Here is a 15,164-nt window from a genome sequence, read left to right on the forward strand (position 1 = left end):
GAGCCCCCCCGGGCCACCAACATCTTTCTCACAGTCTAGTGGGCTCACAGTCTCACAGTTAGAACAGTGCTCCGCACAGAGTAAGCGCTCAATAAATGCCACCCCCCAAAAAATACGCTGTTGAGTGAATGAACAAATGAACCGCTAGGCCAGAGACTCACCCCGGGAGACCCCCCACCCCAGGGGCGGCCGAGCCCCCCCGGGCCACCAACATCTTTCTCACAGTCTAGTGGGCTCGTAGTCTCACAGTTAGAACAGTGCTCCGCACAGAGTAAGCGCTCAATAAATGCCACCCCCCAAAAAATATGCTGTTGAGTGAATGAACAAATGAACCGCTAGGCCAGAGACTCACCCCGGGAGACCCCCCACCCCAGGGGTGGCCGAGCCCCCCGGGCCACCAACATCTTTCTCACAGTCTAGTGGGCTCGTAGTCTCACAGTTAGAACAGTGCTCCGCACAGAGTAAGCGCTTAATAAATGCCACCCCCCAAAAAATATGCTGTTGAGTGAATGAACAAATGAACCGCTAGGCCAGAGACTCACCCCGGGAGACCCCCCACCCCAGGGGCGGCCGAGCCCCCCGGGCCACCAACATCTTTCTCACAGTCTAGTGGGCTCGTAGTCTCACAGTTAGAACAGTGCTCCGCACAGAGTAAGCGCTCAATAAATGCCACCCCCCAAAAAATACGCTGTTGAGTGAATGAACAAATGAACCGCTAGGCCAGAGACTCACCCCGGGAGACCCCCCACCCCAGGGGCGGCCGAGCCCCCCCGGCCCACCAACATCTTTCTCACAGTCTAGTGGGCGCGTAGTCTCACAGTTAGAACAGTGCTCCGCACAGAGTAAGCGCTCAATAAATGCCACCCCAAAATAAAAATTCGGTTGAGTGAACGGACCGCTAGGCCAGAGACTCGCCCCGGGAGACCCCCCTCACCCCGATAAACGCCGAGCCCCCCGGGGCCACCGACCTCAAGATGGTTTCGCTGGAGCAGCAGTTGTCGAAGGGGACGGCGTAGCCCACCTCCTGGCCGAGGCCGACGTCCATCTCATCCGCCGCCCGCAGCGCCAGGGCCACCGCGGCCTGCGGGTGCACCTGGGCGCACACCACGCTCCCGGCCTCGGCACCCTCCGCCAGGCAGAACTCGGCGCACCATTGCGGGATCTGCAGCGGGAAGGAGCCGGGGCAGATTAGACGGGGCGCCACGCAAACCCGGGCACGCCTGCGGGCTTTGGAGTCAAGGGTTCGAATCCCGGCACTGCCACTTGTCAGCTGGGCGACTTTGGGCAACTCACTTCCCTTCTCTGGGCCTCAGTTCCCTCATCTGGAAAATGGGGATGAAGACTGGGAGCCCCACGTGGGACAACCTGATCACCTTGTATCCCCCAATCGCTTAGAACAGTGGCCCTGCTGAGAGCTCACCTCCTCCAGGAGGCCTTCCCAGACTGAGCCCCTTCCTTCCTCTCCCCCTCATCTTCATCCCCCCTTCTTACCTCCTTCCCTTCCCCACAGCACCTGTATATATGTATATATGTTTGTACAGATTTATTACTCTACTTATTTATTTTATTTGTACATATCTATTCTATTTATTTTATTTCGTTAGTATGTTTGGTTTGGTTCTCTGTCTCCCCCTTTTAGACTGTGAGCCCGCTGTTGGGTAGGGACTGTCTCTATATGTTGCCAATTTGTACTTCCCAAGCGCTTAGTACAGTGCTCTGCATCATCATCATCAATCGTATTTATTGAGCGCTTACTCTGCACATAGTAAGCGCTCAAATAAATACGATTGATGATGATGAACAGTGCTTTGCACATAGTAAGCGCTTAACGAATACCATCATTATTATTATTATTGTCAGCTGGCGACAAACTGGTTGGGTGAATGCCCGCAAAAATTGGACCGATCAATCAATCTATCAATCAATCGTATTTATTGAGTGCTTACTGTGTGCAGAGCACTGGACTAAGTGCTTGGGAAGTCCAAGTTGGCAACATAGAGAGACAGTCCCTACCCAACAGCGGGCTCACAGTCTAGAAGGGGGAGACAGAGAACGAAACCAAACATATTAACAAAATGAAATAAATAGAATAGATATGTACAAGTAAAATAAATGAATAAATAAATAAAGTAAAATAAATAAATAAATAGTGTACAAGTTAAATAAATAGCCTTCTAGACTGTGAGCCCGCTTTTGGGTAGGGACCATCTCTAGATGTTGCCAACTTGGACTTCCCAAGTGCTTAGTACAGTGCTCTGCACACAGTAAGCGCTCAATAAATACAATTGATTGATTGATTGATCACCTGCCTTCTAGACTGTGAGCCCGCAGTTGGGTAGTGGTCGTCTCTATATGTTGCCAATTTGTACTTCCCAAGCGCTTAGTACAGTGCTCTGCACACAGTAAGCGCTCAATAAATACGATTGATTGATTGATTGATTGATTGGTCACCTGCCTTCTAGACTATGAGCCCGCTGTTGGGTAGGGGCCATCTCTATATGTTGCCAATTTGTACTTCCCAAGCGCTTAGTACAGTGCTCTGCACACAGTAAGCGCTCAATAAATACAACTGAATGAATGAATAATAATGATAATAATAAAATAATAATGGCATTTTTTACTCGCTTATTATGTGCAAAGCACTATTCTAAGCGCTGGGGAGGTTACAAGGTGATCAGGTTGTCCCACGGTGGGGCTCACAGTCTTAATCCCCATTTTCCAGATGAGGTAACTGAGGCACAGGGAAGTTAAGTGACTTGCCCAAAGTCACACAACTGACATGAGGCGCAGCTGGGATTTAATAATAATAATAATAATGGTATTTATTAAGCGTTTACTCTGTGCAAAGCACTGTTCTAAGCACTGGGGAGGTTACAAGGTGATCAGGTTGTTCCAGGGAGGCTCACAGTCTTAATCCCCATTTTCCAGATGAGGTCACTGAGGCACAGGGAAGTTAAGTGACTTGCCCAAAGTCACAAAGCTGACATGAGGTGGAGCCGGGATTTAATAAGAATAATGATAATAATAATAATGATGGTATTTATTAAGCACTTACTATGTGTAAAGCACTGTTCTAAGCGCTGGGGAGGTTACAAGGCGATCAGGTTGTCCCACATGGGGGGCTCACAGTCTTAATCCCCATTTTCCAGATGAGGGAACTGAGGCCCAGAGGAGTGAAGTGACTCGCCCAAAATCACACAGCTGACAATTGGTGGAGCCAAGATTTGAACCCATGACCTCTGACTCCAAAGCCCGGGCTCTTTCCACTGAGCCACACTGTGATGTTGCTGTTTTCATTCATTCATTCTTTCAATCGTATTTATTGAGCGCTCACTGTGTGCAGAGCACTGTACTAAGCGCTTGGGAAGTACAAGTCGGCAACAGATCTAGATCTCCCTACCCAACAGCAGACCGTCTCTCTATGTTGCCGACTTGGACTTCCCAAGTGCTTAGTCCAGTGCTCTGCACACAGTAAGCGCTCAATAAATATGATTGATTGAATGAATGAATGTGGACAGGTGTCAAAATCTGTCAGGAATGCCTAATAATAATAATAATAATAATATTGTTGGTATTTGTTAAGCGCTTACTATGTGCCAAGCACTGTTCTAAGCGCTGGGGGTGATACAAGGTAATCAAGGTTGTCCCACATGGGGCTCATAGTCTTCATCCCCATTTTACAGATGAAGGAACTGAGTCACAGATAATAATAATAATAATAATAATAATAATAATGGCATTTGTTAAGTGCTTACTATGTGCAAAGCACTGTTCTAAGCACTGGGGAGGTTACAAGGTGATGAGGTTGTCCCACATGGGGCTCACAGTTTTAATCCCCATTTGACAGATGAGGGAACTGAGGCCCAGAGAAGTGCAGTGACTTGCCCAAGGTCATACAGCTGATAAGTGGTGGAGCCGGGATTAGAACCCATGACCTCTGACTCCCAAGCCCGGGCTCTTTCCACTGAGCCACGCTGCTTCTCTTGCTGCCTAAATTCATTCATTCAATCGTATTTATTGAGCGCTTACTGTGCGCAGAGCACTGTACTAAGCACTTGGGAAGTCCAAGTTGGCAACATCTAGAGACAGTCCCTACCCAACAGCGGGCTCACAGTCTTGAAGCACTTACTATGTGCCAAGCACTGTTCTAAGCGCTGGGGAGGTTACAAGGTGATCAGGTTGGCCCACGGGGGGCTCACAGTCTTAGTCCCCATTTTACAGATGAGGGAACTGAGGCCCGGAGAAGTTAATAATAATAATGATAATGGCATTTATTAAGCGCTTACCATGTGCAAAGCACTGTTCTAAGCACTGGGGAGGTTACAAGGTGATCAGGTTGTCCCACAGGGGGCTCACAGTCTTAGTCCCCATTTTACAGATGAGGGAACTGAGGCCCGGAGAAGTTGTTAATAATAATAATAATGGCATTTATTAAGCGCTTACTATGTGCAAAGCACTGTTCTAAGCGCTGGGGAGATTACAAGGTAATCAGGTAAGTGACTTGCCCACGGTTAAGTGACTTGCCCAGGGTCCCACAGCAAGCAACTGGGAAGGCAACCATTCATTCATTTATTCATTCAATCGTATTTACTGAGTGCTTACTTTGTGCAGAGCACTGTACTAAGCGCTTGGGAAGTCCAAGTTGGCAACATGTAGAGACGGTCCCTACCCAACAGCGGGCTCACAGTCTGTGATTTCCATATCTCCATCTCCAGCCCTGCCCTCTCTTCTTCCCTTCAATTTTGCATTTTCTCCTGCCTTTAGGACATCTCTATAATAATAATAATGATAATGATGACATTTATTAAGCGCTTACTATGTGCAAAGCACTGTTCTAAGCGCTGGGGAGGTTACAAGGTGATCAGGTTGCCCCACGGGGGGCTCACAGTCTTAGTCCCCATTTTACAGATGAGGGAACTGAGGCCCAGAGAAGTTAATAATAATCATAATAATGGCATTTAGAAAGCGCTTACTATGTGCAAAGCACTGTTCTAAGCGCTGGGGAGGTTACAAGGTGATCAGGTTGTCCCACGGGGGGCTCACAATCTTAGTCCCCATTTTACAGGTGAGGGAACTGAGGCCCAGAGAAGTTAATAATAATAATAATGGCATTTATTAAGCGCTTACTATGTGCAAAGCACTGTTCTAAGCATTGGGGAAGTTACAAGTTGATGAGGTTGCCCCACGGGGGGCTCACAGTCTTCATCCCCATTTTACAGATGAGGTCACTGAGGCCAAGAGAAGAGAAGCAGTGTGGCTCAGTGGAAAGAGCCCAGGCTTTGGAGTCAGAGGTCACGAGTTCGAATGCCGGCTCCTCCAATCGTCAGCTGTGGGACTTTGGGCAAGTCACTTTACTTCTCTGGGCCACAGTTCCCTCATCTGTAAAATGGGGATGAAGACTGTGAGCCCCCCGTGGGACAACCTGATCACCTTGTAACCTCCCCAGCGCTTAGAACCGTGCTTTGCACATAGTAAGTGCTTAATAAATGCCATTATTATTATTATTATTATTATTCTCTGGGCCTCAGTTCCCTCATCTGTAAAATGGAGATGAAGACTGCGAACCCCCCGTGGGACAACCTGATCATCTTGTAACCTCCCCAGCGCTTAGAACAGTGCTTTGCGCATAGTAAGCGCTTAACAAATGCCATTATTATTATTATTATTATGATTATTATTATTATTAGGTGACTTGCCCAGGGTCCCACAGCAGGCAACTGGGAAGGCAACCAGTAACGTCTGGAGTAACCGACTTCACAGACTACTAGACTGCGAGCCCGCTGTTGGGTAGGGACCGTCTCCATATGTTGCCAACTTGGACTTCCCAAGCGCTTAGTACAGTGCTCTGCACACAGTAAGCGCTCAATAAATACGATTGATTGATTGATGGATTGATTGATGACCTTCTTCTGGCCAAATCTGATGGCCTCTACTGTCTCCTAATCCTCCTCAACCTCTCAGCTGCCCTCGACACTGCAGATCACCCGCCTTTAACTCTATTTATTTTACTTGTACATATCTATTCTATTTATTTTATTTTGTTAATATGTTTGGTTTTGTTCTCTGTCTCCCCCTTCTAGATCGTGAGCCCGCTGTTGGGTAGGGACCGTCTCTCTATGTTGCCAACTTGGACTACCCAAGCGCTTAGTCCAGTGCTCTGCACACGGTAAGCGCTCAATACGATTGAATGAATGAATGAATGAATAGTCAGTGCTCTGCACACAGTAAGCACTCAATAAATATGATTGAATGAATGAATGGTCAGTGCTCTGCACACAGTAAGCACTCAATAAATACGATTGAATGAATGAATAGTCAGTGCTCTGCACACAGTAAGCGCTCAATAAATACGATTGAATGAATGAATGAATGGTCAGTGCTCTGCACAAAGTAAGCGCTCAATAAATACGACAATGAATGAATGAACAGTCAGTGCTCTGCACACAGTAAGCGTTCAATAAATACGATTGAATGAATGAATGAATAGTCAGTGCTCTGCACACAGTAAGCGTTCAATAAATACGATTGAATGAATGAATGAATAGTCAGTGCTCTGCACACAGTAAGCACTCAATAAATACAATTGAATGAATGAATGGTCAGTGCTCTGCATCATCATCATCAATCGTATTTATTGAGCGCTTACTGTGTGCACAGTACTGTACTAAGCACTTGGGAAGTACAAGTTGGCAACATATAGAGACGGTCCCAACCCAACAGTGGGCTCACAGTCTAGAAGGGGGAGCCAGAGAACAAAACCAAACATACTAACAAAATAAAATAAAATAAAATAAAATAAACGCTCAATAAATACATAGGGACCATCTCTATATGTTGCCAACTTGTACTTCCTAAGCGCTTAGTCCAGTGCTCTGCACACGGTAAGCGCTCAATAAATAGGATTGAATGAACGAACGAATAGTCAGTGCTCTGTACACAGTAAGCGCTCAATAAATACAACTGAATGAATGAATGGTCAGTGCTCTGCACAAAGGGCTCAATAAATACATAGTGACCGTCTCTAGATGTTGCCAACTTGGACTTCCCAAGCGCTTAGTCCAGTGCTCTGCACACGGTAAGCGCTCAATAAATATGACTGAATGAATGAATGAATGAACAGTCAGTGCTCTGTACACAGTAAGTGCTCAATAAAGACGATTGAATGAATGAACGAATGAATGAATAGTCAGTACTCTGCACACAGTAAGCATTCAATAAATACATAGGGACCATCTCTATATGTTGCCAACTTGGACTTCCCAAGCGCTTAGTCCAGTGCTCTGCACACGGTAAGCGCTCAATAAATAGGATTGAATGAATGAATAGTCAGTGCTCTGGACACAGTAAGCGCTCAATAAAGACGACTGAATGAATGAACGAATGAATGGTCAGTGCTCTGCACACAGTAAGCACTCAATAAATACATAGGGACCGTCTCTATATGTTGCCAACTTGGACTTCCCAAGCGCTTAGTCCAGTGCTCTGCACACGGTAAGCGCTCAATAAATACGATTGAATGAATGAATGAATGAACAGTCAGTGCTCTGTACACAGTAAGTGCTCAATAAAGACGATAGAATGAATGAATGAATGAATAGTCAGTACTTTGCACACAGTAAGCATTCAATAAATATATAGGGACCATCTCTATATGTTGCCAATTTGGACTTCCCAAGCGCTTAGTCCAGTGCTCTGCACACGGTAAGCGCTCAATAAATAGGATTGAATGAACGAATAGTCAGTGCTCTGTACACAGTAAGCGCTCAATAAAGACGATTGAATGAATGAATGAATGAATAGTCAGTGCTCTGCACACAGTAAGCACTCAATAAATACATAGGGACCGTCTCTATATGTTGCCAACTTGGACTTCCCAAGCGCTTAGTCCAGTGCTCTGCACATGGTAAGCGCTCAATAAATACGATCGAATGATTGATCGATCCCCCCAGCCCCCTAATACGCTTTGTTTGGTTGTGTCTCCCCCTTCTAGACTGTGAGCCCGCTGGTGGGTCGGGACCGGCTCTCTATGTTGCCAACTTGGACTTCCCAAGCGCTTAGTCCAGTGCTCTGCACACGGTAAGCGCTCAATAAATACGATCGATTGATTGATCGATCCCCCTAATATGCTTTGTTTGGTTGTGTCTCCCCCTTCTAGACTGTGAGCCCGCTGGTGGGTCGGGACCGGCTCTCTATGTTGCCAACTTGGACTTCCCAAGCGCTCTGCCCCAGTAAGTGCTCAATAAATATGACTGATTGATTGATCGGATCCCCCCAGCCCCCTAATATGCTTTGTTTGGTTGTGTCTCCCCCTTCTAGACTGTGAGCCCGCTGTTGGGTCGGGACCGGCTCTAGACGTTGCCAACTTGGACTTCCCAAGTGCTCAAAAAATGCGATTTATTGATCGACCTGCGAGCTCTTCCCGCTGCGGCTGTCCCCGGACACAATCACCACTTGGTCTCGGAGCAGCCTCTCCAGGAAGGGATATTTTTCTCTCCAGATGGGAAGCGCCGCCCTCTCCTTCAGGAGTTTGTAGTAGCGGGAGGAAAAGGGCAGGCCGTCGAAGGGGTTGAGCTCCAGCCCGTCGCGGGGCGCGGTCGCCCCGTCGCCCTCGCCGTCACTCGAACCCGGGGATTTGGGGAGCGAGGCGGGCCCGTCCATCCTGTCCTCGTCCGGACGCGGCGTCCGCAGGGCCCGGCCGGGCTGTTTCCATCGAGATGCTCTGCCAATACATAATAATGGCATTTTATTATCAATCAATCAATCAATCAATCAATCGATCGTATTTATTGAGCGTATTTATTGAGCACACAGCACAGTCTAGAAGACTACTGGGTGCGGCGCACTGTTCTAAGCGCTGGGGAAGTTACAATCAATCAATCAATCAATCAATCGTATTCCTTGAGCGCTTACTGTGTGCAGAGCGCTGGATGAAGTGCTTGGGAAGTCCAGGTAGGCCTCAATCAATCAGTCAATCAATCAATCAATCAATCGTATTTATTGAGCGCTTACTATGTGCAGAGCACTGTGCTAAGCGCTTGGGAAGTACAAACGGGCAACATCTAGAGACAGTCCCTACCCAACAGTGGGCTCACAGTCTAAAAGGGGGAGACAGAGAACAAAACCAAACATACTAACAAAATAAAATAAATAGAATAGATATGGACAAGTAAAATAAATAAATAAATAAATAAATAGGGTAAGAAATCTGTACAAACATATCTACATATATCCAGGTGCTGTGGGGAAGGGAAGGAGGTAAGATGGGGGGGATGGAGAGGGGGATGAGGGGGAGAGGAAGGAAGGGGCTCAGTCTGGGAAGGCCTCCTGGAGGAGGTGAGCTCTCAGCAGGGCCCTGAAGAAATTGTATTTATTGAGCACTTGTGTGCAGAGCACACAGCACAGTCTAGAAGACTACTGGGTGCGGAGCACTGTTCTAAGCACTGGGGAAGTTACAATCAATCAATCAATCAATTAAACATATTCATTGAGCACTTACTGTGTGCAGAGCACTGGACTAAGCACTTGGGAAGTCCACGTTGGCCTCAATCAATCAGTCAATCAATCAATTGTATTTATTGAGCACTTGCTGTGTGCAGAGCACACAGCACAGTCTAGAAGACTACTGGGTGCGGAGCACTGTTCTAAGCGCTGGGGAAGTTACAATCAATTAATCAATCAATCGTATTCATTGAGCGCTTACTGTGTGCAGGGCACTGGACTAAGCGCTTGGGAAGTCCAAGTTGGCCTCAATCAATCAATCGTATTTTCTAAGCGCTGGGGAAGTTACAATCAATCAATCAATTAATCAATCAATCGTATTCATTGAGCGCTTACTGTGTGCAGAGCACTGGACTAAGAGCTTGGGAAGTCCAGGTTGGCCTCAATCAATCAGTCAATCAATCAATTGTATCTACTGAGCACTTGCACACAGCACAGTCTAGAAGACTACTGGGTGCGGAGCACTGTTCTAAGCACTGGGGAAGTTACAATCAATCAATTAATCAATCAATCGTATTCATTGAGCGCTTACTGTGTGCAGAGCACTGGACTAAGCGCTTGGGAAGTCCAAGTTGGCCTCAATCAATCAATCAATCGTATTTTCTAAGCGCTGGGGAAGTTACAATCAATCGATCAATCAATCAATCATATTCATTGAGTGCTTACTGTGTGCAGAGCACTGGACTAAGCGCTTGGGAAGTCCAAGTTGGCCTCAATCAATCAATCAATTGTATTTATTGAGCGCTTACTGTGTGCAGAGCACACAGCACAGTCTAGAAGACTACTGGGTGCGGAGCACTGTTCTAAGCGCTGGGGAGGTTACAGTCAATCAATCAATCAATCATTCAATCGTATTCATTGAGCGCTTACTATGTGCAGAGCACTGGACTAAGCGCTTGGGAAGTCCAAGTTGGCCTCAATCAATCAATCAATCGTATTTATTGAGCACTTACTGTGTGCAGAGCACACAGCACAGTCTAGAAGACTACTGGGTGCGCAGCACTGTTCTAAGCGCTGGGGAAGATACAATCAATCAATCAATCAATCAATTGTATTCATTGAGCGCTTACTGTGTGCAGAGCACACAGCACAGTCTAGAAGACTACTGGGTGCGGAGCACTGTTCTAAGCGCTGGGGAAGTTACAGTCAATCAATCAGTCGTATTAATTGAGCGCTTACTGTGTGCAGAGCACTGTACTAAGCGCTTGGGAAGTCCAAGTTGGCAACATGTAGAGACGGTCCCTACCCAACAGCGGGCTCACAGTCTAGAAGGGGGAGACTGAGAACAAAACAAAACATATTAACAAAATAAAATAAATAGAATAGATATGCACAAGCATAATAGAGTAATAAATATGTACAAACATATATACATATATACAGGTGATCGTATATATATATGATCATATATATGTGTGTGTATATATATATATATATATATACATATATACAAGGTGATCAGGTTGTCCCACTGGGGGCTCACAGTCTTCATCCCCATTTTACAGATGAGTTCACTGAGGCAGAGAGAAGTGAAGTGACGTGCCCAAAGTCACACAGCTGACAATTGGCGGAGCCGGGGTTTGAACCCATAATAATAATGATGATGATGGCATTTATTAAGCGCTTACTACGCGCAGAGCACTGTTCTAAGCACTGGTGAAGTTACAAGGTGATCAGGTTGTCCCACTGGGGCCTCCCAGTCTTCATCCCCATTTTACAGATGAGGGAACTGAGGCCCAGAGAAGTGAAGCGACTTGCCCAGAGTCACACAGCTGGCAATTGGCGGAGCTGGGATTTGAACCCATGACCTCTGACTCCAAAGCCCGGGCTCTTTCCACTGAGCCACGGAACACATCACACACAGAGCCCCATCAGTCAGCCAATCAATCAATCAATCAATCGTATTTATTGAGCGCTTACTGTGTGCCGAGCACTGGACTAAGCGCTTGGGAAGTCCAAGATGGCAACATACAGAGACGGTCCCTACCCAACAGTGGGCTCACCGTCCGTCCCCACGCCATCCCCATCCCTCATTCCACACAGCTTCCCTTCCCCACAGCACCTGTATATATGTTTGTATGTATTTATTACTCTATTTACTTATTTATTTTACTTGTACATATCTATTCTATTTATTTTATTTTGTTAATATGTTTTGTTTTGTCCTCTGTCTTCCCCTTCTAGACTGTGAGCCCGCTGTTGGGTAGGGACTGTCTCTAGATGTTGCCAACTTGGACTTCCCAAGCGCTTAGTACAGTGCTCTGCACACAGTAAGCGCTCAATAAATACGATTGATTGATTGATTGATTGATTTCAGGCCCGGCCGGCGCCAGCTAATAATGAGAATGAGTGCGGTATGTGGTAAGCGTTTACTATGTGCCAGACACTGTGTCAGGCCTTCCCAGACTGAGCCCCCTCCTTCCTCTCATTCATTCATTCATTCATTCAATCGTATTTATTGAGCGCTTACTGTGTGCAGAGCACTGGACTAAGCGATTGGGAAGTCCAAGTTGGCAACATCTAGAGCCGGTCCCTACCCAACAGCGGGCTCACAGTCTAGAAGGGGGAGATGGACGACAAAACAACACATATTAACAAAATAAAATACATAGAATAGTAAATATGAACAAGTAAAATAGAGTAATAAATCTGTCCAAACATATTCATTCATTCATTCAATCGTATTTATTGAGCGCTTACTGTGTGCAGAGCATTGTACTAAGCGCTTGGGAAGTACAAGTTGGCAACATATAGAGACGGTCCCTACCCAACAGCGGGCTCACCGTCTAGAAGGGGGAGACAGACAACAAAACAACATATATTAACAAAATAAAATAAATAGAATAGTAAATATGAACAAGTAAAATAGAGTAATAAATTTGTCCAAATATATTCATTCATTCATTCATTCAATCGCATTTATTGAGCGCTTACTGTGTGCAGAGCACTGTACTAATCAATCAATCGTATTTATTGAGCGCTTACTGTGTGCACAGCACTGTACTAAGCGCTTGGGAAGTTCAAGTTGGCAACATATAGAGACGGTCCCTACCCAACAGTGGGCTCTCCCCCTGCCCTTACCTCCTTCCTCTCCCCACAGCACCTGTATATATGTTTGCACAGATTTATTATTATTATTAATAATAATAATAATAATAATGGCATATTTTAAGTGATTACTATAGATCTGTACAAATCTGTTTGTGCAGATTTATTATTAATAATAATAATAATAATGATGGTATTTGTTAAGCGCTTACTACGTGCAAAGCACTGTTCTAAGCGCCGGGGGGGGATACAAGGTGATCAGCGTGGCTCAGTGGAAAGAGCCCGGGCTTTGGAGTCAGAGGTCATGGGTTCGAATCCCGGCTCTGCCACACGTCTGCTGTGTGACCTTGGGCAAGCCACTTCTCGGAGCCTCAGTTCCCTCATCTGGAAAATGGGGAGGATGACTGTGAGCCCCACGTGGGGCAACCTGATTACTCTGTATCCCTCCCAGTGCTTAGAACAGTGCTTGGCACCTAGTAAGCGCTTAATAAATGCCATCATTATTACCACCCTACCACTGGTCTCCTAGACTGTGAGCCCACTGTTGGGTAGGGACTGTCTCTACGCTTTGCCAACTTGGACTTCCCAAGCGCTTAGTCCAGTGCTCTGCACGCAGTAAGCGCTCAATAAATACGACTGAATGAATGAAGGAATGAATGAATAAATGCCATTATTATTATCATTATTATTATTATTATCATTTCCGCTGCCCCTTAGGGGCAGCTTAATTCAGAAAAAAATCCCCAAGCTGCCCTCAGAGAACAGAGAACAAAACCAAACATATTAACAAAATAAAATAAACAGAATAAATATGTACAAACAAAATAGAGTAATAAATATGTACAAACATATATACAGGTGGTGTGGGGAGGGGAAGGAGGTAAGGCAGGGGGGATGGCGAGGGGGAGGAGGGGGAGAGGAAGGAGGGGGCTCAGTGTGGGAAGGCCTCCGGGAGGAGGTGAGCTCTCAGTAGGGCTTTGAAGGGAATATATATATATGTATATATATACATATATGCGTATATATATATATATATGTGTGTGTATCTATGTATATGTATATGTATATATGTATACACCAGGCATATGCCACCTCCTTCCTGCCCCTCCAAGTCTGCGCCTACCTCCATTCATTCATTCATTCATTCATTCAATCGTATTTATTGAGTGAAATAAATACGATTGATGACGATGATGATTTATTGAGTGCTTACTGTGTGCAGAGCACTAGACTAAGCGCTTGGGAAGTCCAAGTTGGCAACCCCTAGAGATGGTCCCTACCCAACAGCGGGCTCACAGTCTAAAAGGGGGAGACAGAGAACGAAACCAAACATACTAACAAAATAAAATAAATAGAATAGATATGTACAAGTAAAATAAATAAATAGAGTAATAAATCTGTACAAACATATATCCATATATACAGGTGCTGTGGGGATGGGAAGGAGGTAAGATGGGGGGGATCGAGAGGGGGACGAGGGGGAGAGGAAGGAAGGGGCTCAGTGTGGGAAGGCCTCCTGGAGGAGGTGAGCTCTCAGTAGGGCCTTGAAGGGAGGAAGATGGCAGATGGGCAGAGGGATTGGGGGCATTCCAGGCCCGGGGGATGACGTGGGCCGGGGGTCGACGGCGGGACAGGCGAGAACGACAGGCCCTTCTGCTCGGATGTGGGTACTTGGTGGACGCACTTGGCAGCTGTGTGACTTTGGGCAAGTCACTTAACTTCTCTGGGCCTCAGTTCCCTCCTCTGTAAAACGGGGATGAAGACTGTGAGCCCCGCGGGGGGGGGGCAACCTGATCACCTTGTAACCCCCCCAGCGCTTAGAACAGTGCTTCGTTCATTCATCCCGTCGTATTTATCGAGCCCTTACTGTGTGCGGAGCACTGGACTAAGCGCTTGGGAAGTAGGGAAGCAGCGTGGCTCGGCGGAAAGAGCCCGGGCTTTGAAGCCAGAGGTCGTCGGTTCAAATCCCGGCTCCGCCACTGGTCAGCTGTGTGACTTTGGGCAAGTCACTTCGTTTCTCTGGGCCTCAGTTCCCTCCTCTGTAAAATGGGGGTGAAGACTGTGAGCCCCACGTGGGACAACCTGGTCGCCTTGTAAATTCCCCAGTGCTTAGAACAGTGCTTTCCACATAGTAAGGCTTAATAAATGCCATCATTATTATTACTATTATTTGCTTGTAACCACCGCAGTGCTTGGCTCATAGGAAGCTCTTAATATTTATGACTCTATTTATTTATTTTATTTGTACATATTTATTCTATTTATTTTATTTTGTTAATGTGCTTTGTTTTGTTGTCCGTCTCCCCCTTCTTGACTGTGAGCCCGCTGTTGGGTCGGGACAGTCTTTAGATGTTGCCAACTTGGACTTCCCAAGCGCTTAGTCCAGTGCTCTGCACACAGTAAGCGCTCAATAAATACGATTGAATGATGAATGAATGAAATTGAATGAATGAATTTGTCCCACAGCTGCTGCCAGGCAGGCCGGGAAGGGCGCCGGGAGCGGGCAGGAGGGGAGGTAGAGGCAGGCGAGGAGCCGCCCCCGCCTCTGGCTCCGGGCACACACAGAGCCACCCAAATTGAGGCGGTCTGCCAACCAGAGAAGCAGCAGTCAGGAGACA

General features: G+C 46.4%; 1 protein-coding gene across 2 annotated transcripts in view; it reads right to left on the minus strand.

Moving 5' to 3' along the window:
* Positions 1-15,164, minus strand: part of DHX32 (DEAH-box helicase 32 (putative)) — an 87,202-nt gene that overhangs the window by 56,817 nt on the left and 15,221 nt on the right. For both annotated transcript variants that reach the window (XM_038743831.1, XM_038743829.1), the window contains exons 2-3: positions 8,407-8,719; positions 969-1,162 (exon numbers count right to left, since the gene is read on the minus strand). In XM_038743831.1, the coding sequence (XP_038599759.1) occupies positions 969-1,162; positions 8,407-8,658 (446 nt within the window). In that variant the 5' untranslated portion in view covers positions 8,659-8,719. The remainder of the gene's footprint in view (positions 1-968; positions 1,163-8,406; positions 8,720-15,164) is intronic.

This window comes from Tachyglossus aculeatus, chromosome 3 (assembly GCF_015852505.1).
Source record: "Tachyglossus aculeatus isolate mTacAcu1 chromosome 3, mTacAcu1.pri, whole genome shotgun sequence".
Lineage (NCBI taxonomy): Eukaryota > Metazoa > Chordata > Mammalia > Monotremata > Tachyglossidae > Tachyglossus > Tachyglossus aculeatus.